At 43.4% G+C, this 27,970-nt stretch overlaps 2 protein-coding genes across 3 annotated transcripts in view; both read right to left on the reverse strand.

Annotated features, from left to right (window-relative positions):
* The window catches only part of LOC121627261 (inactive dipeptidyl peptidase 10-like), a 45,419-nt gene extending 28,907 nt beyond the window's left edge, over positions 1-16,512 (reverse strand). Inside the window, exon 1 of the mRNA XM_041966077.1 lies at positions 16,453-16,512. Within this exon, the coding sequence (XP_041822011.1) occupies positions 16,453-16,512 (60 nt within the window). The remainder of the gene's footprint in view (positions 1-16,452) is intronic.
* A 4,090-nt stretch (positions 16,513-20,602) lies between these two features.
* On the reverse strand, positions 20,603-27,850 carry LOC121627343 (sodium/hydrogen exchanger 2-like). Of its 2 annotated transcripts, none has more exons than XM_041966199.1 (13): positions 27,282-27,850; positions 26,865-27,190; positions 26,210-26,347; positions 24,925-25,175; positions 23,577-23,794; positions 23,279-23,478; positions 23,027-23,116; positions 22,855-22,925; positions 22,579-22,746; positions 22,132-22,237; positions 21,681-21,797; positions 21,506-21,599; positions 20,603-21,424 (listed from the first exon to the last, which is right to left on the reverse strand). In XM_041966199.1, exons 1-13 carry the CDS (start codon positions 27,559-27,561, stop codon positions 20,988-20,990), a joined length of 2,496 nt encoding a protein of 831 aa, XP_041822133.1. In that variant the 5' UTR covers positions 27,562-27,850; the 3' UTR covers positions 20,603-20,987. The 2 variants fall into 2 exon arrangements, with proteins under 2 accessions (XP_041822133.1, XP_041822134.1); XM_041966200.1 differs by having other exon boundaries at positions 27,314-27,431.
* Between the last annotated feature and the right edge of the window lie 120 nt (positions 27,851-27,970).

Consider the following 27,970-nt stretch of genomic DNA (forward strand, 5'->3'; position numbering starts at 1 on the left):
AAAAGAGGAGACAATGATGCGAGCAGGGCTTTTGTTTCAGCCTCGGATTTGGCCAGAAACCGGGCGTGAACGCGGGCTGGGAGGCTTCCAGCAGCGACGCTGCGGGGATCTGTAATAGGTAGCTGTCACATGGTGTTTAATTCACCATTCTTCAAAGCTTCAGAGAAAGACAAGAGAGATACATCAAGGAAGACAGTGTGAAGCCTCGTTCACACATCAAACGTGGCGGACTGGATGCTGACTACCAGAAGCACCACTGCTTCCCTTTCTCGAGAGGTGAGCGAGAAACATGAGACAGAAAAATCCTGATCTGAAGCAGCGCTCTGGTCTCTGATTTGGATGAGTTCCCAGACAAATGAAACAGAAAACCTTGATTATGTCACTGCTTTTCAAACCTGCAGCTTCAAACTGTTGCTTGAATTGGTATTGGCATACTTCGGCATGTTGTTCGCTTTCTTGCTGAGGGTTCGATGAGAAGACTGATACCACTCTTGACCTGTACGGTAATTATGAAGCTACAGCCCAGCAGCCAGTTAGCTTAGCTTAGCACAAAGACTGGAATCAAAGGGAAATAGCTAGCCCAGTTTGTCTGAAGGTAATAAAGTCCACCTACCAGCACCTCTAAAGGTCACTGATTAACATGTTACATCTGGTTTTGTCCTGAAGCATGACAAGCGTGACATGCTGGACTCTCCTGGCAGGGTGCAGTGACTTCCTGGAGATGGAGGCGGTTGCCTGGCAACTGCTCAAAGCCTTCACACATGCAGTCTGAAATGTTCAGGAACATTTCCTGCATGGGGTCATGTGCGAACGGGAGCAGAAATCTGTCTCGCCGGAATGTGACAGAAGTAAAAGTATAGAAGTATCATCAGTTAAATGTACTGATATTAGTAGTATTAGTAAAGCACTGTAAATGTAACTTTCTACCAGTATTACACAGTAGATACACAGTACTACACTACTGCTGTGATTAGGGTAATTGAAGGACTGTCATAATAAAGAGGCACAAACGTGTCCAGAACAATCTGTGTCACATGTACTGTCGGCGAGGTGGAAACTGCTTTCTTTGCACGCCACTGGGCCATCGACTGCGGTATTAGTTCAACGTCTCTGAGCTAATTCTGTGCATACTGTGTGTGTGTGTGTGTGTGTGTGTGTGTGTGTGTGCAAGCTGTAGCAGACACAGTCCACTGCAACAGTCTGTTGATCAGACTCACTCCAGTGGAAAGTAAAGCAAGCAGGGAAATCAAAAGCGTGTGTCTGTGTTTGTGTTTGTGAGTGTGTGTGTGTGTGTGTGTGTGTGTGTGTGTGTGTGTGTGTTAGAGAGTCAAAGGGATAAAGACACAAAAATACATCAACAAACTGAATCTGGAGGAGGCAAAAATGCCGACAGGTTTTTAGAAACATGTGAATATACTGACTTAGAACAAAAGGCATCCACACACAGGTACTTGTACTTCACCTGAGTATTTGTTACAACAGTAAAACACTGCTTATGTGTTGATGCATCAGTATTAAGAATGTAATCATGACAGAGAATCACAGAGGAACACTTCCTGCTGCACTGCAATCAGTATACAGACAGAGGATGTGAGCTCTTTACCAAAATAAAACTCAAATAGCAAGAGTTTGACATACTTTCTGAACTGGGGAAGACGTATTTCCAGTGGGACTGTTTTTTACATCATGCACTGCAATGTTTTACTCAGTTTTAACTTATTTCTATCTCTAATTTTAAATGATAATTATATAGAAGCTGCAAAATGTGTCAAAGCATGTTGCAGCATGAGGGAAATCAACATTTACATGCAGCATGAAGACGCACAACAAATCAGTGGAAAGTGATTATATTTGCAGAAATATTCCTCAGTTGCATTGAGCTGTAGCTTTGACCTCAATGTACTTCAATGCATTTTTTATTTTAACTCTCCCCCAGCAATATTTCAATCACAATATATGCGAGCAGCAGCACCAGAGCAGTAAAACCATAGTTTTCACACACTGTCCTTCCAAATTGTGAGCCTGTCCACACAGATGTATCTCCTCCCAGCTGTGGATCAATACAAACAAACATGTCTGTGTTGTGTTTGGAATGTGTACCTCATCCTGCTGCGCCTCTTTCGGTTTCTTCTTGGTCGGATCTTTGGACGCTGTCATTGCACCGGAGCCACAGTCCTGCTGCTCAGCCTGAATCCAGCGGCTCTCCCGGTAAAAGCATCCAAACCTGTCGCCGCGTCAATTTAGCAGCACGAGCGGCAAGCTACCCGGAATGAACGACACGGCGACTTCCGGGTGTGACTTTCAAAATAAAACCCACCCACAAGTTAAATTTAGAGCGCTTGTCTTTCTTAGAAAATAAAAACCCATTTCATCGTCCTACTACGTTTTGATCTTCTTGTTTGTAGTTGCGCTTGATTTTTATTATTTGCTTCATCTTGCTAAGCCCATTTTAACTTTGTTGGACAATGTGCTGTAAAAAAAAGGGCCGATTTTTATTTTTATTTTCCACCTGTTGCAACTCCAAATCAGTATAAGATATGGTTAGATAAGATCTTCATTCAGCCAAACTGCTGAAGTAGGAAAGAGTGCAAATATTAAATATCAATAATATGCAAATCCAGAATATGCACAATGCTGAAAAATATAAACTGGGTAAAGGTAAGGGTTATACAAATATAAAGAGTATATGTACAATGTATGTACTGTAGTGTGTGTGTGTGTGTGTGTGTGTGTGTGTGTGTGTGTGTGTGTGTTTAAGAAAAAAATGAGCTTTACTTCATCTAAAAACTCTGTTTTTATGCAGCTTTTCTGTGATAGGCTTTTATTGTCTTAACTCGTGGAAACATCCGGTGTGAATGTGTCGCTGTCCGTGGTGCTGAAAATCTCTCGTTCGCTGTCGGCACTGTTGTTCAAGGTTGTGGAAATGATTAAACCCAAAGTATTGCTGCAAACTCTGAGTACAAACACAAAGCACTCCCCTACAGTTTGAGAGGTGAGTAAAAGTATGCATCAAAATCTACTAGTACCAAAAGTTAATGGATTCATTCTGCACAATGGCCCGTTTCAGAATCATATATACAGCATTATATTACTGGATTATGAATATTGATGCATTAATGTGTATCAGCTGCAGCTGGTATAAAGGTTTGTATAAATACCACATCAATAAAATCTTACCTTGACATATAATAATGCATTACTATTTATTACCTAAGCGCAGCACTTGAGTAAATGTACTTAAACACAAAGAGTAGAATGGGAATGCACCTGTGGGAAGATGCTGCACATTCATCCCATCATGTTCTTCACAGAAGGTTTCTCTCAAACCTGAGCTGTGAGGCTGCAGTATTTATACGTTTTCTGTGAATGAGTATTTGTACAGCAGTGTAATACTCCCAGGGGGACGTACAGTGTGTCTTGCACTTTGTGGTATTTTTACCTCTGATGATGTCACTCCACTGCTCCTACAGTATCACTTCAGGGGCTCAGAGATCCTCTGTGATATCTCGTGTTAGAATATCCCTCCGGAATAAATTGCAGGATTATGGCTGAGCTGTCCTCAGAGAGGGAACCGGACCAAGGCTTCATCTGAAATCCCTTCAGAGGCTAATGAAGCGGGACAGTGGAGCAGATCAGGAACCAGCTGGCCTTTCCTGCTGCCAAGTGACTGGATGCAAACTGATAGGTGTCACAGAGAAAGCCCTGAAGACACAAACCCCCCAGCCGACACGCTCGCTGCGCCCCCGCCCAGAAATAATGAAGATAACAGGAGGAGGGGAATGAGGACGGCAAATGTGTTTTTATGTGTCCGTCCACACTTCTAAGGTCCAAATGCTCCCAAAAGGCAGAAAAATGGCAGCTTTCGCTAAGCCCCGCCCCCTCAGCTACTGTCGTTACAGGTAAGATGGCCTGCTAGCTACTAGCGGGCTAATTAAACTAACTTTAGCTCCAAATTGCTTCATGCTGGAACCTTTATTGATGCAAAGTAAAAGCAGTGGAACCACAGTGTAAAAACACTCTTACTTTCAAAATCTTTCTTAAGTAAAAGCATTAGCATCAAAATATAGCCTCCTTAAAGTAAGCTACCAAAGCTAAAAGTACTCATTATTGTTTGCAGAAATCAATTATTAATTTTAATTAGTGATGTTTTAATGTGTAAGCATCACTATTTTTTTTAATTTCTTATTAACCTACTGTTGTGTAGACTAATCCATAATAGACCAATACAACATAATTAATTAGCTGATTCATATTTTGTAATCTGAATCTGCAAAGTAGCTCGTGTCAAATAATGTGTAGTGGAGTAAAAAGTACAACAATGGCTTCCAAGTAGTATTTAAGTACGTGTAAAGATAACATGTTAATGTAAAATGCTGCTATCTTATCAGTCCAAATGATTCATAATGACATAGTTGCATTGCGACATCCACACTGACTGAAAACTTTTACTTTAGGTCCAAACTTTGTTGCCTCTTTATCAGCCAAAGAAAGGCAGAGAACAGAATTTAAAACTGGTCCCACAAGCATTAAAACTGGACAGTGCTGCGTCCACGAGCCGGCTGCGTTCAGGTAATGAGTTCATCCTTTTCAGCGGTTATCTCCCTCCCAGCCTCTAATGCATCACTAAATTTAGACGCGAGATCTTCTGAGTTCAGCTTCAAGAGTTGAGGAGTGATTGAAAAGCAGAGGGGAAGCAATAACGAGCAAATGGAAGGATGGACAAGGAGAGGGAGGATGAGGATGGAAGACAGGAAGGGTGGTGGTAGAAAAGAGGCGGCAGGAACAGAAGAAGAGATCCTCATGGCTTGGGTTGGACTCTCTTTCCCATCACCATTAAATATTTAACAGGCGGATTCAGAGACCACATGGAAGCGATCTCTGTCCTCCTCTCTGACCTCTGCTGCTGTTTGGTGAGCTCACTGATGTTCCCAAGGCGGAGATCTCCTCCACAGTCTTCAGACCACATCCCATTGCATTTGTGCTTATGTGTGCACATGCATCACTCGTTCGAGCACTGTCTGCATTCACTCGTATGCATGTGCAGTATTTCTGCACCAGCCTTCATTCCTTCGTCTGCTAAATTGTGCGCTCATGTTTATCTATAAGCCTGCATGTGAGCTGAGACAAGGAAAATTAGATGTTAAACTATTCTATCATCATGTTTCTCTGTTTTTTACTGCTGCAGTTTGATTTTATGATTTCTTTTTAGTGTTTTTTCTCCTAAAATATTAAGTACTCCTGAGCCTCTTTGCCTCCTCTAAAAATCGAACAGAGCAACCTGAGGATGTTTCTTTCCTTGGCTGTGTCGAGACCTTCGAAAACCAATTTTACTGAGACTGGGACATAACTGAACCTTTAAGCCACTCAACTACACTCAGATGCACCACCTTCCAGTGGAAAAAAAGGCTGTTATTTCTGCAAAGCTTCAGCCGCTGTGCAGCCTGTACGAGAGGCAGCAAGCAGCCAACGCTTTGTTTTAATGGGTCACAGCAGTTAAGAGTCCTCCTCCTCAGGTCCCGAAGCCCTTCTGGGTTTCACTCCTGCCGTCTAGCCGGGGAGCGCTTTCCCCCAGGGACGCCAGGTGAGTGTAATTAACCTGCAGCCTGGATGGAAACCTGCAGGGCTCTCGCTCTGGAACCACTGAGGTGTGGTTGAAAAGTGTTTTTTTTAGATAAGGAAGGTTCCTATAGTGGGTTAATTGACCCAGAAGGATCCTGATAAGAGCCGGTTCCCGTCCGGAAGCGCTGAGGAAGCTGCTCCTCTCCCTCTGCTCATTTGAAAGACACGTCCTCACTTAATTGCAAAGTCTGATGCAACTTTAGTTGGATGTGATTGTCTGTTGCAACAGTTCCTCAGATTTCTCCTTCCTGTCTTTGTCATTGATGACAGAATTTACACATTTACTGTTAGGTGGCGACCTCTAGTGGCTGCAGTAGGTATGACGGCAGCAGAGGAGGAAGTCAGGTGACAAAGTATAAAGAGCAAGAAAGTTGATTTATTTTAACTTCTTTAAAGTCTATGTTCTGTACTGAATACCCGGTTCTGTAAACCTAACCGAGACATTTGCACAGCACTGAGCACGTGACGGCGAAGGCCGCAGTCATGTATGTCGATTTGAACACTCGCAGCTTTAATTACACTGTTGGACTGCAACACATTTTATTTCTGGTGGAAAAGATCTGCGTGCAATAAATGAAACTCAGAGGAAAATGACTTGTTTTCTTATGTGCATTTTACAATATTTCAGGTGATATTAAATGAAAACACAACATCTTACATGTCATCTTTGTCTTTCTTCCCAGTCTGCCCTCAAAGATCAACCTATAAATAAGCACGATGAGAGGAAAAACAATCCCCCCCGTGAATATTTTTGATGTTTCAGTGCATTTTGCAGCAGCATCGACCTGAAACACTGAACTCTGCGGCTGCTTTAAATCTCTTCAAGGCCCAAATGTCCATTTATAGAAATGAAAAACTGCAAACGGCACAAAGACAATCAGCTGCGTGTGGGAGTGTAGGGCTGCTGGCAGATGACAGCCATGTACCTGCAAAACATATGAGTCATCTCCATGACAACACACGTGGATATTTAAATTTAAACACTGTTGTTTTTTTTAAAATATTTGTATTTTGTTTTCAAAATAGTTGCCAATTAATTTTCTGTCAGTCGGCAAATTGACGAAACGTTTCAGCTGCAGGTCTATAAACTGTTTGGTAGTTAAATCTTAGCCAAACATCATGTTTTATAAGCTCTTCATTTGTTCTGGGTGCAAAAATCGCAATTTGTAATAATTGCAGAGAAGTAAAAAGTACCTCAAATTTGAGTAAATGTACTTTCTTCACCTCAGAATAAACTTCTAATCATATTTAATCAGCATGAATATTGTCACTCGCAAACATGTGGATGACATCAAAAGAGTGAGGGGGCGTGTGGAAGATGATCCACGATGTTGACCCAGAAAAAAAGTGGATCAGGGTTCGCTGACTGACCTGCTCACCTGCCCGAGGCCCTGATTGGCTCAGCCGAGCGTCCTGAGAACGGTGATTTATTTCAAAGAACAAACTGCGACTGCAGGGCTGGCAGTTTTTTCCGATGGGGTTTCGCCGTGTGACATCTTGACCTGGAGGGACTCCTGAGTCACATCAGTTTCAGAGTGTGACTGCAGGCGTCTTCAGAGACCAGGGTCCGACCCAGCCGGAAACGGCTCTCTAGTCAGGACAGGGACGGGACAAGGAGCTCAGAGGGAGCTGCTCCTTCGCATCGAGAGGAGCCGATTCAGGTGCATCTAATCAGGATGGGTCCTGGGGCCCAACCTGGGTAGACCCAGACCTCACTGAGGAGAGCAGATCTGGTTTGAAGATGCCTCAAGATTTAAATAAACAGTTTTCTAACAAAGATAACTGACACAATCTCTCCTGTGTCAATCTCTTCTCTGCTTCATTATTAAACTGCATTATTTCCTCAATAAAACACCTTTTCAGTCGAGAACAAACGCCGGCCGAGGCGAACCTTTCCAGTTTTTCCATTGGCTAATCTGTGCACCACGAGTCCTCAGCGTGCTGTGTTTAAACCTCATGCCCTGCAGCCCATTCATCACTCACTCACACACAACAACAGTCCTGACACACTTTGAGTCCCAGAGGACGTGTTTCTGTTTCTCAGACTCTCCCTGAAGGCAGCACACACTCCTGGGAGTTGAGATAAAACGCACACGTCACTCTCCTCCATTGATTCTGCAGCTATGAAGGAAACTTTAGGATGTCACAACACCTTCCATAAGAGCCACAGCGCTGTGGTTTCTATAAATAAGAGCGTATTGAAGCTCACCTCCAGGAACCTGAGCTCCGGCTCCATCATGCTGACGTCTCTGCAGTCAGAACGCTGAAACGTGAAGCATCAAACTCTCCCTCCTCCAAGTCCAATTATTTCTCAAGCCCAAAAGTGCAGTATCGTCCAAAAACAATCAAAAAAGCGCCCCGTCTGCAGCGCAATGAAGTAAAAAACTACAGGAAGCGAGTAAAAGCCTCCTCTGCTGCTGTTGCCACCAGCGTGTCTGTCCGTCTGTCTGGCTTTTCTATTCAGAGTAAACAGACGTCTGGCACACACACACACACACGCACACACTCACAAAACCCCTCTGTTCTGATTTTACCACTTAAAAAATGGTGTCATTCATAAGTAAAATCAGTCAACCCAGTTTCTCTTGGCATCGTTAGTCTGATTATCTATTAATTCTTTGTCAGGGGGAATTTGCCTGGTGGTGACTCGGAGGCCCTTTGAGCTGAATTCACTCAGTTTCTGTGTTAAAAGGACAATCAGGCTAAAGTGGTTCAACAGAAAACTACTTCACTGTCTTTGTTTGCCAAAAACAAACATTTAATCAGTTATTTATGTTTGAAAAAGGCCTCAACGTTCACTCAGAAACAGGTTTTATCAATGAGCTGCAAAAGCTGTGATTTAATTTGAATAAACACTTAAAACTGCAGGTGAGCACACCTGAAACGTCGGTAATAATCCCACACTGTGCAGGAAAACTGTAAACTAAACTGCTAAATTTCTTCCTCCATCGGCCTTTTGTTTGTGTACTTCAGTTGTTTGAGTGTTTCTGCAGCATATACGTGCAGGAAGAGCCTGCTAAATAAAAATGAATCAGAAATGGAGGATGCTTAAGGGGCGGTTTTTCCCCCTTCATGCAGCCAGCAGTCAGCGCGCTGTTCAAAGATCCTACGTTTGCCTGTGAGGAGATTAAAAGCCGCAAATGTATAAATCAAAGCAGCAGCGAGCAGCAGGACGGCTGACAGACAGAAAGGAAAATCCTTGAGAGGACTGAAACGGTGAAATCAACCCTGCTGCACAGCAGGAGCTCGAAGTCAACTCAACCTGCTCAGAAAGAGCGTCAGGATTAAAGTCAGAGATGTGAACGCCACACGGTGACACTCTGTCTTTAAAAATGACTTCTCCACACTCACAGCTCATATTAGCAGCTGGAGAGCGGCCATGGATCAGAGTTCATCACTGATGAAGTGTCCTCTCTCAGTGCTTTTCTTTCAGCTGCAGACTGGACCAGATGTGTCTGCTTGGTCTTTTTCTCTGTTTGCAAAAGCGTTAATCACAAGCACGATGAAGACTGTGAAGAAAAACCCATGAACAGCATCGTTTAATGCGATTTCTGTTCTTAATCTGTGTTTGTAGCTCTGATTGTCTCACAGTTTTCTGGATTAAACGCCCTGTGGCAGCGCAGGCCTGCAACTGGGCGACGTGGGCGAAACTTTTCCAAAGCAATCATCATCATTGCTGCTCGTTAACGGGGGAGAAGGTGTCGTAAGTGAGCAGTGTGTGGCTGGTCGCAGGAGCACCGCTGGGAAGTGAGTGCGTCACATGATTGTTCATTTTGTGGCGATAAAGACACAAACCGAAGGTGCCTGCTGCTTTCAGTGATGAATGCTAACAGTGCTAATGACGGTTATTAGCTGTATGCTAACAGCTGTTAATTGCTGCAAGAAAACTAGATCTAATTGCTAGAAGAAGACTAGCAAATGGACTTTCCTGCAGTTCACAATACAGTTTATAGGATGTTATTGTTTTGTGTATAAAAAGCAAAGTTAATGGGTTTGTGGTGATTGCTTTTTCTTCATTATTAGCCGTTATTTTCTGCTTTGATACAGGCTGTTTTCTAGAGGTTTTGTTCTTCTCACATCCAGGTTTTTCTCTCAGGAGACAATACAACAACCTCGACCTTGAATGTTAGATAAAAAGCTGCCTCTGCTGAACAGATTCGTCTCTTTTTCTATTGACTTGGATTCCAGGAAGCACTTTTGCTGTCGTGACAAGTTAAAATATCTGCTGTGAAAAATAATAATAGTAATAATAATAATAATAATAGACCTTTGCAGGGATCAGTGGGGACGCTCTGCTCCATCCTCACCATGTGGGCCGTCAGCGTTCCACCTGCATGAAGGCCTGGAGCTGCAGCACAACAACCTTTCCTGCATCTTCCTTCTTTTAGACGCTATAACTCATCCAGTGCTCACATGCAGATAATGGCAGCAGATCTGATGATGTGGCAGCTGCAGCTGAAAGAAGAGAAACGGAGCAGCCTCTGGGCTCACGTCTTCAAAGCTGCGACCTTGGTTTGCTCTGACCTGAGATGATCCCTCGTGAGCCACAGTGTGACTCACTGACCCAAAAATAAAACGCTTCAAAGTAAACCTGCAGCGAGAACACACACATTTCAAAGAAATAAAAACACAGCTGATGCTTTTAGGAGAGTTCCTCCAGCAGGTCGCTGTGATGAATGAGGGTGGGGAGGGTGCAAATTCAAAGCTTTATTTTCTGCTTTTCTGAATCTTATTTTAATGTTTGCCTTAGTTACATTCCCCTGTGGCATTAACTGACACTACTTATTCAGTAATATTAGGTCATGCATGACTCAAACTGTGGCTAAGGTTTAACCCTAAGATGAAATATTACATGATTTAAAGTAAAATGCTGATACAATCTACATTTTTAAGAAGAAAATCTCTGCTTTTCTGTTCAATGTTCTGTCTCTACATCGACTAGATGCCACAAGCTTTTCCATTTTCTCATGACATCACAGGAAGCCAGTAGAAATCATCCGCAGGCCGCGACAGCCGTGCAGAGCAGTGTTGTGTTAGGCTGCCCTCTAGTGGCGAAAAACACACTTGCATTCATTTATATTTAAGAGCTGAAGATTCATTTAATGAGTCGATCAGTCAAGTTTATTTGTCACATGTAGTCACATAATGTGCAATCACAGTGAAATGTCATTGAAATCTGCAGGGGAATGTGTTTGCACAGGGACACATGATGCATATTCCTAGTCGCAGGTTAAAGCTAAAAGCTAAACAGCATTATGCATTGAACATGTGTAAAACATGTGAATATGAGTAATTTACATGATGTATATATGATGTATATACTGCACTCAGGTTACACTGAGAGTAGCAGCAGTGTGAGATTATCAAGAATGATGAACATTTACTCACATACTGTACTTAAAGGTACTTCTATAGTAGTATATTGTAGTATTTCCATGTAACGCACCTTTATACTGCAAATATTGTACTTTTTACTCCTCCACATCTGTCTGACAGCATTAGTTACTAGTTACTTTTAAGATTTTCACTCCTTTCCTGTCCCGTGAAAACCATGTATCTCTGTATCTGTAATATTGATCCACGTGTTTTCATAAGGAAGGTTTTCACTGCGTAGCATCGCTGCGTTCACTCCAGTGAAGGATCTGAGTGCTTCCCCGCCATGTGCACTTCATAGTCAGGAACTTGGCAGCATGATTTGTCATCTCTCACACAGCCTGTCGTTCACACAGCAACAGTGTAGGCCGTGCAAACAGCTCCGCTCTGCATTCAGGATTTCTGAACAACAAATTGTGTTTTTCAAAGTGCCGCAGCTCGTTGAGGCCCTTAAAACGCTCATCGTAATGTTGTTTAGGCTTTATTAGGTGAGTGTGAGGGGTTAAATTAGCTACTGCAGCATTGAACTGCTCAGAGGCTCACAAGTTAATCACAGGTTGATGAGCATCTTCATCTTCAGTGATGCTCACTGAGGCGGGATTAGTCATCTTCCTCCGCAGCTCACATGCTAATGAACTTCTTTACTCCACGTCCATCTCCACTCTAACAGATGGCAGTGACGACGCAGGGCTAATGCTAATATTCAGTGATTCTGAATGTGACTGAGAACAGGCTGCTAAACCTCGTTATGACGGCAATCTGTTCAGTTTCACAGGTTTCCGTGTTGGGCTTCAGCCCAGTGAAAGTTCTGAGTCTGAAAGAATAAAACAGCTGAAAGTTCTTAATATTTCTAATCTTTTGCACTTTGAGTGAAAGGAAAAGTTGTGACAAATGTGATTAATTGGTTTCCATCAGAGAGCTTGATGAGAAGACTATCGTTTATGTGTCTCTAAATATGAAGCTGCTATGAAAAGCTGGTTAGCTTAGCTTAGCACAAAGACTGGAAATGGGGGGAAACAGCTAGCCTGGTTCTGTCCATCAAAAAAAGAGGTGTTTAATAAGTTAAACAAACACAATTTTGACTAGTTCTCCTTAAATTACGTCATGTTCTGCAATGGTTTTACTGCACCCGACTGGAGGACTAGCGCCACCAGCTGTTTACCCGGATCACAACAGTCATGGATGGAAACACAAAACAAATTTTGCAGATTTCTTTTGCAGATTTTCAGGAAATTCAGTTGAAATTTGTGCAACAATTGGATGGAAACTCAGTCCGGGTCCTCTTGCAGCCCCTCGTCACTAAACCCAAAACCCGACCAAGTCTCAGTCTGTCTTCTCTAAACCAGCTTTGACTGGTCAGTCGAGTGTATTAGCACTGAACTGATTCCCTTTAAGTGAACTGGGAGCATGATGATGATGATTTTTTGACACATGATCACATGTCTGATGCAAAAGTTCTCCTGTTGGTAAAAACAGTCGAATTTAACGGCAGCGATGCAAGGATTTAATTTCCCTTCGGCAGATCTGTCTCTCTGCTGCGTTACGATTCAGTCTCTGAGTTCAAGGGCCAACTTTTTAAACGTTTGAGATGCTTTCAGATCACCATTTTCTTCATCATCATCATCATCATCAGTTTGAGTGTCTTGTCATTTTAAAGTGACATTTAAAGCTTGTTGTTTCTACAAGTGACTCACAGCAAACTGAAGAGCATGCACACACCCCCACTCTGCTGACCCTGTGCAAATGGGATTTGAATGATATACACGTATATGATGAAAATGTCCTGGAATAACGAGTTACTTAGCAACCAGCAGCATGATCATGAGAAACAGAGGGCGGGAGGGAGGGAGCGATCATGATGATGATCAAATGGACGCATTGATTTCAAACAGTGACTCTTCTGTGGCGTCTGCTGTGGGTTGACAGACCTTTTAGCTTGTGTGACCGCAGTTAATCAAGCCTGCAGTTAAACGACATCTACAGCCTCATATTTCATGTGAAAGCCTTTAATTAATCCATAATCAACCCTGAAGGCTGATTCTTTTAATTCAGAAAGCACTGTCAGTGCTGGAGGAAGTGTCTCTTATGACAGAGGAGGGCTCACTCAGACTTTATAACAATATTAATTTTCATAATCAAATAATCATTTAGCTCATTTAGGAAGAAAGATTTTGAATATTTGCTGGTTTCAGCCTCTCAAATGTGAGAATTTTGAGAGGCTTTTCTGTTTTTTCCTGTTTCATATTGTTGGATTATATCCGGCTTTTGACTGTCAGGCAAAAGAAGACGTATGAGGACATTTGTCTATTTTCTGTCTTTTTATTGATGAGATAGTGGTTATTTGCAGCCTTATAAGAGACCATCACACAAAGACCCTGCAGACCCTGCAGACCTAACGATCACAGAGACGTCTCCAGAGAGGAATTCCTCTTTATTTTGTGGACTATGAAAAGGGATCTAAATCTGAGTCCAGAAAGCAACAACAGCAGGGAAGAGAAACCGGATTCTCGACGTGGACATGCTCAGAAGTGGAGAATCTGGAGCTGTGCAGCCTGCAGCTCGCTGTTCTTCTTCTGTTTCTCCTGCAACACTTCAAGCTGATCCGCTGTCAGAAAATGACTGGTGTCTTGTGTTGTAGATGCATTTGTTTTATTAATTATAAACGTAAGCTCGCTGACTTTGCATTTCCTGTGACTGCTTCATAATAAGCTAAATGCTTTTAATGTGAAGCTGCAGCAGCAGGAAATGTTTTGCATTAGCAGAAACTTAATACAGCGGCTTCTCCTGGAATGTCGTCAGTTCATTGCACTGCAAATATTTAAACATGATAATACTTTCAGCAGTAATAGCAACTTCAACTCAAATGCTACAAAGATGGCACCTGGTGAATGACAAGCATCATCAGGTACCAGCTAATTAAAATAAAAAAGACCTGAACTCAGAGGAAAGATGTCAGCATTTCATATCTAACATCCCAACTTCAATCTGAGTCTGGTTGTTATGTCTGCTTTGGCGGTGACTATGTTTAGCTCCACGCCTCCGGAGCGCCTCTGATTTGAGAGTGAAGTGATTGGCACGCCGGAGAGCAGCCTGGCACCTGCCTTGTTGTTTGTTTGGTCACCACAGTGAATTAGCTCGGGTCAGCCCAGCAGGTCCTGCGTGGGCAGCCAGCCCGGCACGTCCTGAACGGGAACTTTTACATCCCGTTCAGTCCATTTTCCCTCTGGAGACTCTGATGTGTACCAGACGGCCTCCAGGAAACATCACACATGATGAATCCAAGCAGAGAGTCTCCAGACGTGAGGGTCTGAATGTGTTTTACACCCAATCAGCCAATTTTCCTTCCTACCTGAATCACTGAGCAAACTGAACATATGGGTGCCGTGTTGTTTGTACACAAAGTGTCTCTATGGCAACAGCTGGATATCTTGAAAGAAGAGATATATCACACCTTTTGAAGAGGAGTTTAACAAAAATAAGGTTCAATTTAAGGTCCACTGACTCTAGTTATTCTTATGTGAGTGAAGTTATAACTGAGCAAACATTCACTGCTGATGATGGTGAGGTGTGGTTAAAATATCCAGAAAAAGCAAACAGCTGGACCTTAAATCAGGATCCAGTCCCCTGGGTCAACCCATGAGTCCATGCTGACCTCCTCTGCCTCCGTGTTGAAAGCGAACGTCAGTGCATCCAAATATGAGGGAAAGGCTCAGATTCACACCAACAAACCCTTCTTCTTCATTCGCATCAGCAGCTTCGTGGTGTCCAATGTGACCACTGTATCCCACGAGACGCTGGCTTATTCATGAAGCACATGACGGCGGATTACTGAGCTATGATTTATGGCACAATTAAATCCACTCAGGCTAAATAATGCAAATGAAAAGCATCAGAGCATCCCTCGCCATTTTCCAGCATGTGTCGTTGTTGTCAGAGCTGATGTTTGATGCCTGTGAAGTCAGTTTTTGAAATGGATTAAAGTGTTCAGCGTTCAGATAAGAAGAGAAACATCAAATCTGATGTACCTGTGGAGATACGTGAAATCATGACACATCCTTTGAAAGTGTAATGCTGCGTTCTTCCCGTCCTGCTGCTGTGGGGCTGCAGGATTAAACTTTGGCTGTTCGTCTCCCTGTCTGAAGGATCATCTCACAGCTGAGAGCCGCTTTGCATAAACTGCGAGCAATAATGAAGCTCTTTAATGCTGGAGCCTTTATTCCTTCTCGCTGCTGTCACCGTGTCTCTGCCTGTATTTTACTGTGAATATCAGCCATAAAACATGAAGACGTCTCAACTGCACTTTGATCCTTCAGGAAGACTGAAATATACAGAATCCAGTCTGACAGAGTGGCGTTTTGACAAATAAGGACATTAATTACCTTTTGCATATCAAATATTTATTGGATTTTAATTTCCTTAGTCTTAATTGTTATGTTAACCTCCTCTCATTTGAGATAAATATAAAAAAAACTCAGTTTAACATGTAGATAAACTGTTTGTAGCCTAATTTTACTTCCTTAAATTTCGTTTTTGTCAACGAGCTCAATGAAAAGACAAAAACCTGTTATGAAGTGATCACACTGTGGATATGGATTAATCCGCCGCTGAAAATAGTCCCGACAGATGCACCATTTACTGCTGTTTTAGATCCGTTTTCTACAAACTGCTGTGCCCAGCTTTGATAATTCAAAAACATTTTCTAAAGATTAAATTCTATATGTCATAGTACGACTTGGTTGATGAGACGAGTTTCACTCACAGTGTCAGACTCATGTTCACTGACTGACTGCATGATTAAACCTCAGGTGTAAGAACCTGACATAACTTTTTTGGACTTTCCTTTTCATGCCACTTTCTGCTCCTTCTTTTCATCTCAGAGGGACAATTCAAATTCAGACTTTTAAATTTAAGAGGTGATAAAAATGCTTTTTAATAAGTGAGCAGCACAGCTGAGGTGATTAGCTGATTAACCAATCAGTCGATGGAGAGCTCGCTTATTTGACTCTTAACAATTTCAGTAAAAATAAACCAGGTTGCACTAAACAAACACTGTGAAGGCGTCACTTTGGCCTCATCGTCACCACATTTCTCACTATTTTCACAATGTTTACAAACCAACCAATCAATCGATTAATGGAGAAAATAATCAGCAGATTGATCCAGAATGAAGAGAATCATTAGTTGCAGTTAAATAGTGTCAAATCCTGCTTTGAGTCACAATAATCTAATGAGATCAGACAGAACAGTATTTTACTGCACTCAGTACTTTAAATACTTTCAGGAGGATTTGCAGCACTTTTACTTGCAGTGGAGTATTTTTACAGCGTCGTATGATTACTTTTACTAAAGTAAAGGATCTGAATACTTCCTCCACCCCTGGTCAGTTGACTGATTCTACAAAGTGTGATGAAAAAAACCCCCTCAGAGCTCCAGAAGGAAACAGGAACACATCCATCCTACCTTGGTATCCTTGACCGGCTGACAGTCAATCTGATGAGAGACGGACGCAGTTTGGTTCATCTTTGCTCCTCAGTTTCCCTGAAAGCTCCTTTATGTGGTGGAATAAAATCCCCAGCGCTGCCCTGGACTCCCAGCAGCTCAATTTGAAAGTTTCCTCCGACTTCCCCTCGGCCGCTTCTCGCCTCCAAGCTGACCGCAGCAGAAACCGATGCTGAGAAGTGAAGGCTGCAGAGCTGCTGCACTGCAAACGCTCTCCCCCCTCGCTGCTGAAGCTCCAACAGAGCCGATGCGTTCAAACACACAATCTGTTTTCCCTCCTTTGTTTCGCTTGTCTCAGCGCCACAATCCCTCCTTCTCTCCTCATCCTCCTCTTCTCCTCTACGTATGTGCTGCTTCACATGCAGCTGACAGACAGTTCATAAAGCCGGATGTTTGCCAGAGCCTCCCACATGCGAGGGACGCCTCTTGATCAGAATGCAAATTTGCTCGAGGCAGAGATATTGCAGCTTTCACATCTGAAGCTTTTCTCGTTCAGAGAGGCTTACAGCAGGGGTTCAGCGTTTTGGATGAAAGACATTCTGACAGGCTGATGAATGAACACTGAGCTCAAACTTTGACCCTGCAAGAACTCGCTGCTCTTTGTTCCACGGAGAAATGGAGAATCCACTCCATCCAGAAAAGAGAAGGGAGGCCGACAGAGGGAAATAGGCAGCAATGCAACAGCGTGAGAAGTATGCAGTAAAGTTTGTATCACTGTACTGCTCAGCTGGTAGAGGTGGCTCTGATTTGAAATACTCTGCTCAATCCACAAAGCAACTAAAGTTACTAGATGAATGTAGTTGAGTAAAAGTACAGTATTTCTCTCTGAGTTGCAGTGAAGTATAAAAGTACTTTACTGTGTGGATGAACTCACGTTGCATCGCTGCTTCTGATGCTTCTGCAGCGTCCTGATGTCCCGGTCTTCACATGATGTCTTCAGCAGCACAGCCAACAAGTTCAATGGGAAATGTATTTGTCCAAGTTCTTAAAACTTAAACTTAACATTTTACTGCAACATGAGGGCTTTAACACTTGAAGTACATGAACATGAAACAGCTCAGTATGTGCACATGTTAAATATTCATCCTCTTTCCCAGACTTGTTGTGATGTGTTACAGTAAACTGTTGTCCCCATTAAAAATGTAAGGCCACGATTCATATTTGATGAGCTGGCGATTCTCCACGCCGCTCATCATATTTATTGTGGCGCGTGATCGCTTTCATTGAGCACGTGCAGCTTTTAATATTATAAACTCTCAGCAGCAATCAAAGGCTATAAAGGAGGAGGTCGGCTTCCAGCTCTCGCTCCTTATCGATAGATACAGCTGATTGATTAGACGCTGGCATGTTCCGGTGACTTTATATGTTAGATGTGCAAATACGTGTACACACAAGTTCAGAAGTGGGAGCTTCTGGAAATGGTGTGATCAATAACAGTTTCCACAGAACACGAGGGGGATAACGAAGACGCTGTTCTTGTGAGTGCTTTGAATTTAGAAGAAGAAGAACTTCAGAGTCCTCAAAAAACACATTACACTGGCCATTTCAATGAGATGGAAGTGAAGCAAAACACATTTAAAAAGTGGACTCCTGCACCTCCTCCTGGCCAATCACAGGTCATTTCAGAGAGAGGACGCTCCTATTGGCTGTTCGTGCACGCCCCTGCAGAAAATCCTGCAAGAAGATAGATAGATAGATAGATAGATAGATAGATAGATAGATAGATAGATAGATAGATAGACTTTATTTATCCCAAGCTGGGAAATTGCAGTGCAGCAGCAGCATTACACACAGTGAAATAAGTGAAAATAAGACTATAAAGAACAAACTATACATAATAAAAATATAAAAATAGCGAGCAGTAAAAAGATTATATACATAACAAAATAATAAAATAGCCAAATAGTAAACAGTAGTAAAAGTATTGCACAAAAAGAATATCAAATGCAAAATGAATATCAAAATAAGAATATCAAAAGCAAATGGCAGTGAAAATAAAGTGTGCCGTGACTGTAAGAACTATATATAATAAAATATCGAAATAGCAAGCAGTAAAAAAATTATATACATAATAATAAAATATCAAAAGCAGCTGTTATTGTACAGTGTAATGGCATGTGGCAGGACAGATTTCCTGTATCTGTCCCTTCGACAGTGGAGCTGTAGCAGCCTGTGGGAGAAGGTGCTCCGCTGTCTGTCCACTGTGTGATGGAGAGGGTGCTGATCATTGTCCATGATGGATAGCAGTTTATTCAGCGTCCTCCTCTCCACCACAGTCTCAAAAGACTCAAGTCTGAGTCCGAGTTCAGAGCCGGCCTTCTTGATGATCTTATCAAGTCTGTTGGTGTCGCTGGCTCTGATGCTGCTGCCCCAACAAACAACAGCAAAGAAGATGACGCTGGCAACCACAGACTGGTAGAAGATCTCCAACATTTTGCTGCACACGTTGAAGGAAGAAGGGAAGAAGGAATTCAGTTGTTGCCTAATGCAGCTTTAAACCGCATGAATAATGTTTAAAACATCACTATTATAACTAATCATCAAAATCCAAAATGCTACTTTTTTTAGCTTTTTCAGCCTCGCGGATGCTTAATACACTCAAACCCTCCACTGAAACTCAAACCACCTCCTTTACTCTGCTAGTTAACAATTAGAACAGTTCACAACGTACGTGTGTGTATGAATGTGGCTGTTCAATGTTAGACACTGATGCACATAATCAAAGTGTGTGAACATGTGATGATCTATATATGCTAATGTATTTGGATCCCTGTTAGCAGTCATTAGCAGCACAGCGACTGTTCCAGGAACCAAATGAACTGAAGAAATGTGACATAAATATGCAAATCAATGTAAAAGTGACTGTAAATAATATTAAAAAAGGGATGTACAAATGAAAGATCAGTGGAAAAATAGGAAATAAAACAAAATACAATCAGCAGTACACAACATACATGTTGATTTAATTCAGTAATTTAAGTTTTAATCGTCAATGTTCAAGCTTTGTATTTAAATTAAGGCATTGTTCTGTGATATTTACATCAAAAGGTTATTTAATAGAGTTATTATACACAAACAGGCAGAAATAAGGTCATGATTGCAGAAAGAGGTTAAAGTAAATGATGAACGGCTGCCGTAAACAAAAGGTTTTTTAATGCTGCTTCCTGTTCAGGAGCTCATTTGTTTGATTTTGTGTGTGTCAGAGAAATGAGAGAGAAAAACAAGGCTCAGTGTGTGATCTCAGGTCTAAAAGAGTGCTCTGCTTTAGCTCGACCAACAAATTCATCTTCATGTTTTCACCAAAAGTTCCACAAATCATAATAATCCGAAGTTTGTGCTTTTATCATGACTTTCTCATTTATTCTTCACCACATTACAAAAATGTGTTAATTTCATACTGTGGTGGCTTTCAGTAAATAATGAAACGCTACTAATCAGCTGAACATCTTTAATTATAAGCAGCTGTGCAGGAGGTGAGGAAGCCGAGCAAGCAGAGCCTGCCAGCCAGCGAGCAGGGTTTACACTTACTTCAGCTAACAGCAAATTACTTTTGCTGCTTGGGAGCTAAAATTTCACACTAAATGCCAAGAAATGTTTCTTCATTAGTTTTTTTCAGGAAAATGGCGCCTGCAGTCGTGACTTTTTTAAGCTTTTGGACTCAAATAAAGGTAGAAATGGCTTGAAAAACATGAGTTTTTGCAGTTTTAAACTAAATAATGAACTAATACAGTCTGAATTTCAAGGGGAATCAAGTTTTTGAGGAAACAGGAGCATCACAAAGCACTGTGCAGAATATATATATATAGATTTTGCTGCGTGTGCCTGACAGATATAAAGCTGTAAAGTTTGAAAGATGACACTGGGCGTGCAGAGCAGTCAGAGAGTCGGCCAGAGGAATCGAAGAGGGCATTAAAGCCAACGATGGAGAGAGAGTTTCGTGTTTCATCTCCTCTCCCCTGCGGCTCCTCTGCCTCGTTTCTCTGGTTAAACGGTCGAGTGTCATATGAAGCAGGTAACTTAACTGCAGCTGTATCCTGAAGGAAGTCTTCATCGTACGTCACGTTTCGAATGTGTCCTCGCTAGATGCGAACATGCCATCAGGTAAAGAGAGTCCAGGTTTGTTGCATTTATTTCATTCAGTACTTTTGTCAACATTTAGTCATTAAATTCACACCACAAATGTAAAAAAAAAACATTTAAATATTCCAAAAATCCTATTTGCTTTTACTTTTACTCCCCATGGAACATGACATACAGACACATGAAAAAGTGACAAACTGCCTGTGTGTGCAAATGAACTAACGGAGAACATGTAGTAAGTATAGGTAGTTCTACTGCAGATCGTACTGCATCGCAGTTTTTACTGTAGAAACACCAACATTTCTCAGAGAAATGAGGTAGAATCTGTTGGAGTTAAACCTCAGTGGGCAAAAAGTACATAATATTTTTTTTGACGTCATCCTGCTTTTTTTTCAGATTCAAAAACTCTGTGTCCATCAAGACCTCCTCGAGCCCTGAGACCCCTGAGACCCCCGAGACGCGTGTCTCAGTAGGGGGTTTCCTGCGCCAGTTTCGCTGGGGTCCTGGTTCTCGGGTACCCAGCCACGTGGCGGTGGCAGCTGGGGAGGCCGCACTGGTTCGGCCCTTTCTCCTGCAGAGTCAGCGGGGCCTTCGCCTCCATCTAAATGTTCCGTGCTGCGCCTCCTGGGCGCAGGAACCGGCGCTCTCCGGCCTGGGACACCTCCAGGACCCCTCTCGTCCAAAGTATCTACCCCAGGAGAGGGCGAGTGTGGGCGGGCGGAAGCACTTCTGGACTCCTCGATGGTGTTCAGCGTCCTCATAGGAATTAAAGAGCGGGATGAGGAGCGTGGCGACACGCCAGAGAACTGGAGATGACGGGCCGAGAGGTGGTCCACGTCACCACCTCCACCACCTTCCATGACACAAGTATTTCAGCGTTAGCTTAGTTCAAAACAATCTAATCTGAAACAAAGGTGATCTGGCAAAAACTCACCATGACTTCGTCTCCTGAGGGCAAAGGCGGTCTCCAGATCCCCTCCAGGTTGGAGGGAGAAGTACTTCTGAGACCTGGGGATGTTTCGTTCAGGCTGGAGGAGCAGGAGGAGCGAAGGTCAGGCAGGAAAAAAGGGGGCAACGTTTTTTTAACGTCCACTAAAACAGAAACCCACCAGCTCGCGGAAACTTCCGGCACGAATGCTGCGTCTGACGCTCGCGTGGCGGCGAATCAGGATCTCCCTGGTTCGGCTGTCGTCGGGCAGATTGTATTTGTTGGTGTAAGCCATCGTCTGGAAAACATTGAACAGGAATTCATCAGTAGGTCTGAATGCAAAGATGTGATTTTTCAAATGTGTATCAATCCGCTGCTGAAAATAGTCCCCACAAATCCCCTTTTTCCTCCGGCTTGAAGAACAGTTGCTGAAACCTACAGCTCCCAGCAGCTTTAGTGAATCAATGAGCATTTTTTAACAGATGAAACTGCACATTTATGTCTTGAATTATTCAATTAAAGTTTATACAACTCTGTAGTTCAGCTCAGACATGAGAGACCACAGGAAAGGAGTCCCTCTAACCGACCACATGCCTCCTGACGGCAGGTCTCTCTGCAGGTGCAGCGCTCACCTTCTGTCTGATCTTGTACATGTTCTTCGACAGGATGTCGTGCATTTTCCTCACGTCGGCAGCCAGGAACTTCTTCTTCGGCCGAGACGCCTCCTTCCGCTCGTCGCTGATAGGAGGCGAGAGCGGTGAACGGTGAACGAGAGATACTGCTGAAATGCGATGTTTGGTTATTGCTGTCAACATTAAGATGGGTGGCAGTTAGGAGAGGACGAGAAACAGCATCATCAGCTGGAGCCAAATTAGATTTAGCTTCATGTATTGGAGCAGATGCAGTGATGCTGACAGTGAGCAGATACCGTCTCAGTATCTTACTGGGTGATACAGACTGGGACAGCACTGATAAACTGTTATAATGAACTTTTCAGTTCACATAAAACCTACTAATCTCAGACAATATAGACTTTATGGAGGAAAAAACATCAAAGCACATCAGTCTGTGGGACGTACTGCAAAGAAACAATAGATGGCGCTGCGCTCAGGTCTCCCACAGGTGTGTCCAGTAGCTCGATGGCATTCTGCAGCTCCAGCTTCTTGTACAGGGACACGATGCTGGACTCGGCCCTGTTGTCTCGGATCAGGATGCGCCTCAAAACACGATCGTTGAACTTCTTAAACCTCAAAGACAAAAGAATGGAGATGCTTTGTGGGCCGGATGTGTGAACTGGTCTCAACCTGAACTTGTTTCTCTGAAGTCTAACTTGAATACAGACAGATAGAGCCTACTTGTCTTTCCAGTAATAGTGGCTCCATTGTCCACAGAGGTCCTCGATACCACAGACGATGTGCTCCATCACCTGACCAACACAAGCATACAAACAAAGAGCGTCCACTAAAAATAAGAATTAAAACCGTTTTAAAGGAACAGCGAAGAGGGAGAGCGACAGCTGATACTTGCCCTGGTGTGAACCTCCACGTTGATGGTGTTCAGGTCTTTGTTGGTTCTCCTGATGTTTATATATTCTACGATAGGACGGATGCTGATGCCCTGAGAGGACGATGGGAATAAGAAGTGGGTCAGAGTACATATGACACTGTGTATTGTGCTTCACTTTGTTCGGGCATTCTGAATCCTCCATACATTTCAAGCACAGTCTGCTGTTTGTCAGATGACATTATGAAGCACAAGGCTCCCAGCTGAAGGTCTCACCTGGATGAAAACAGTGAATATAATAATGGCAATTGAAGCAGTGACAAACAGGCTCTTTCTGTTGATGTTATCGGGCAGAGTGAAGACCAGGGCGAAGCAAATTGCCCCTCGCAGGCCTCCGTAGGCGAGGCCAAACTGGTCCTTGAAGGTGAACTGGATGGTACGGAACGGGTTGACGATCTGGGTCAGCACCAGCATGCCTGCAAGACAAAGCGTTGGGACGACACTGGGGTGAAGATCCTGTTTGATTAAAGGACAGAGCTGAGTCAGGAGCTCGGCGCCGCATCGAGGATCTCACCGATTCCTCTCCAGACGAAGGCGAACAGCAGCGTGAACAGGATGTAGGCCCAGTTCCACTCGTGGTCGGTCGTTATGGTAACAACACCCAGGAAGAAGAAGATGAGGGTTTCGGAGACGGTGGCCAGCATCTTGACGACATGGCGGATGGTGGTGCAGGACCTCTGGGACACATTCTCCTCCACGTAGTACTTCATGGTTATAGCACATGTTATAATGCTGCAGGGAGGAGAATCGTTTGTTCATAACCCAACAAAAAACTTACTGTTATAAACATATCCTGTTTATAAAATGTTAAAGACTCATTTTAACCAAGCTTGCAGCTCATCACTGATGCAACAGTCCTGTGCTTAGTCCTTTTTTACCACCTGGGAACATCGCGGTGCACTTTCTCACCTTGTTGCACCCTCATGAGAGTGAATCACGTCACTTTTAGCTTGCATCACACTCAGAAGGTGGAGAACGAGGTGGAAGAGCAAGTTTGTACAAGTTGCACAAACATCTAAAGAGTCTGGAAGGTAAAGATTCTTATCTTAAAGTGCTGCAGCTAAAGCCAAGGAAGCCGGACTCCAGAGGCTGCAGGTAATGCATTTAGAGCGTCTGAGCTGCTCTTATCATGGCTGCAACTTCTAGAAACTCTCAGTTAACTCAGGTTTGAATCTTGCAAGTAAAAAAAAAGCAGCTGGAACCCATGTTCATTCACTTATTCATCCTGATTCAAGTTAATTGAGCCAACTTCTGCTCATGAGCCTCTTGCTCTCAGCTGGCACAGTTTTGAGGTACATTACTTTTGTTCCATCTGTTACTTTACACCTCCACTCCACAACATTTCAAAAAGAGATATTGTACTTTTAACTCCACCACAAATATCATATATATCATTATCTTGGGAAGTGCGCGTCTATAAACATCCATAAATCTGCTTAGAAACCAAAGAAAACAAGATGCTCCTTATAACTGCAGAACTTGCCTGAGAATCAACACATTTTTAAGCTTTCTTCAGCATCAAAGTGATCCGGTGATACCTGTCTGCACATCCATGGCAACGTTGCAGACAATAAGTGCTAATAGCTGATTCAGCATTCTTTTAAAGGTGCAAACTTTGTGCAAAATGTGTTACTTTTGATGCCTTAAGTCTATTTTGCTTATAATACTTGTGTGTCTGTGCTTTAACTAGTAAAGTAAATCTTTGAATGCAAGACTTTTACTTGTAAAGGGGCATTTCAGCGCTTTACTTTTGTTTAAAACCACACACACTTTGTTTGAGTAAAGGGTCGGAACACTTCTTCCCCCTGTTGGCTGCAGGTTAATCAGTATTTTGCAGACAGCTGCATTTGGCCTACACTTACGCCAAGACGCTGGAGATGGCAAAACACTCGGCCACCAGGTACGCCAGGTAGCTGTACATGAAGACGAAGAGGGGCTCGATGGGACGGACATTGTGGGTGAAACGTGTGGTGAACGCAGCCACGAATCCGAACAGAAGGCCAAAGAGGACGCCTCCGGCCGCCACCACGAAGAACCTGGCCACTCCCAGAAACACGTCAGTGGACTCAACAATGGGCATGTCGGCCAGAAAGGAAAACATGCTGTAAAGTACCTGCAGGGAGAGACAGACGCAGGGGAAGAAGATCAGTTCATCTCTTCAGGTCAGGCTGAATATTATGCACCAGCATTTTTTTTCTACTTTTCTTTTGGGAAGCGGGTGCAGCAGCAGAGGATTAGCGATCAGGTGTGTGAAACCTGCCTCTCAACTGAAACCCAGCCAAAGCAAAGACAGGTTTATCATGGCTGACGTTGCCAGTGAGCAATGAGGAACTGGCCAAACTGGACTGAGCGAAAGCTGCAGCAGCACACAGATCCAGTCTGTCATCCCCGAGGAAAGTCACACAACTCCAGCTGCTTTTTGCCAAAGTTACGCTTGAAGAAATGTTTGATTTACTGATGTGATGATGCATTATGGGTATTAGCAGCCCCCACCCTCCTGCTGCCGCATTCATGCAGCTTTAGCTTTCAAAATTAGACAACGACAGAGGGAAAGATTCACACCCCGACTCAGTCACATCTGAACACACAGACATGATTCATGCATTCAGTGTGACTTAGACTTCCAGAGGATATCATCATGCTTAGAAATAGTAAAAAGACGCTCCTGATAACTGCAGAACTTGCCTGAGAATCATCACGTTTTAAATTTTTCTTCAGTATCAAAGTGATCCTGTGATAGTTGTCTGTTCATCTATGAGTGCAGCGCAGACAGGAAGTACTAAAAGCTAATTCGGCACACTTTTAATGGTGCTCACTTTACAAGCTGTGAACAAGTAAAGGCTAAATAGAATCTCTTCATAATGACTGTGTTATGTGGCAGGTTTGCAGGGCTAAAATCCAACACTATGCTTTATATCTAAATTATAAGTGGTTGTTATGGGGTCACGAGTAATGTGAATATGATGGCTGGAGGCCTTCATTAGACTTTATTTAACCTGTGTCATGATATTATAATATCCATAATACTAATGGATGGAGGCTCATATCATAAAGATATTACTTTATTGTTGGTGTTCTGTGGTGAGATGCTACAACAATCTATTTTTATAGATACAGCCCACAGAAACAAACACCCCCTGCACTCACCACAGTGACAGCATCGTTGAAGAGTCCCTCCCCAAATATGACGATGTATATCTGTTCGTTGACTCCGATGTCTTCGAACACATTCAGCGCAGCCACGGGGTCCACGGCCGAGATGATGGCGGCGAACAGCAGGTTCTCCTGCAGTGACGTGAGGCGAAGACAAACAGAGCTGATGATCAGAAGGATTCATTAACATTCAGCACGCATTCACCTCCTCCCCCAGGAGGTCAAAGCCAGGTAGTCAGGTTCTGCTAAGACCTTTTCTCAGACAGCAGGGGTCTGAAAGTTCTCCAGCATTTCAACAAGGTTAGATGCTGCTCTGGAGCTTTTGATCGCACCACATGGTCTTCATCAGCTCATAGTTTGCCCAGTTTTCGTGCAGCTGGAGGTTTGTCTGAGCACTCTTTGATGTTTAACATTTTATTACTGGAATGTAATGTAATGGTGCTGCTTTGATATGAGCTGACTGAAAGCTCCGGAATTTCTACTTAATGGATCTTGTGGGGAGCAAATTTCTTGTTCTTCTTAAAGCATGCATCATCACAGGTGCTCCACAAGTTCCACACACTGCATCAAACACATTCATTCACACTCTTCACCTTTGACCTCTCAAGCTGATACACACGCTCTCGTGCTTCCTGTGGCTTTAACCGACCTGCAGGTTGATGTCTTGAAGTCCGAACACCTCAAACTGGCAGATGGCGAAGAGGGAGAGCCCGATGCCGATACTGTTCCACAGGGTCCCCACCACAGCGTACCACAGCACCGTGCCGACGTTTTCGAAGAACGGCCGGGTGGGCATGAAGTAGCCGCTGTCGAGGACGATGGGCGGGAGCATGTAGAGGAAGAAGACGTTGGAGCTGAGGACAGCCGGGGGCTCCTCTTTGACTGAGTCCATGATGGCGCCAACGATGAGGCCGATGGCAATCAGGAGGCAGGACTCTGGGATCCAGATGGTGATTTTATGGTAAATGTGGAAACCTGGAGAGAAGAAAACACAATGATGAGGCTGGAATCCTATTTCTTTATGCACAAACATGAAACTCAACACAAGGGATTCATGTAAACGCACCAATTTTGGCGAAAGAGGCCAGCAGAACCCACAGTGTAAACTCAAAGGGGACCTGGATCCGAGGGTAGTCCATCGTAAACACGGGAAGGTTGGCCCTCTCCTCGTCGGGGAAGGCCTGGGGTTCATTGTGGAAAGGTTTGACATCGGGGAGGCTGGTCGACGCTGCAGGCTTTGACTCTTGAAGCTCACATTTCCCGCTAACGCAGCAGAGGAGGAGGAGCAGAAGCATGCAAAAGACTCCTCTCTCAGTCCTGACTTCAAATGAAACAGAGGTCCCCATTTCTACTGGTCAACACAGAGCTGCAGTATTTCCAACGTGATTCATTAAACACTGAAAATCCAAGTCCTAAGACAATGAAAAGTCTACTGTGTAGCTTCAGAAAGCTGCAGCCATTAAAAAACTACAATAAAAGCTGCCATTTAGGCCCAGAAGTCTGAACTCCTTTACTGTGATCCACTTCCAGAGTAATCAGCTTTGAAAAATGACTTCATGTTGAAGTTTCTGTGAGATAAAATTAAAGAAACAAAGTCGTCCTTCTCAACTGTCTTAAACAGAATCTGTCCTGAAGTGCAAATCATTCCTGGTTTCAACTGTTGCTGAACCTGCTTGTCACATCACCGGCGTGCCCTGCCCACTGGGTGGAACCCATTAGGGCAAAATGTCAATGACATGAAAAGACAAAAGCAGG

The sequence above is a fragment of the Chelmon rostratus genome, chromosome 24 (genome assembly GCF_017976325.1).
Source record: "Chelmon rostratus isolate fCheRos1 chromosome 24, fCheRos1.pri, whole genome shotgun sequence".
In the NCBI taxonomy this organism is placed as follows: domain Eukaryota; kingdom Metazoa; phylum Chordata; class Actinopteri; order Chaetodontiformes; family Chaetodontidae; genus Chelmon; species Chelmon rostratus.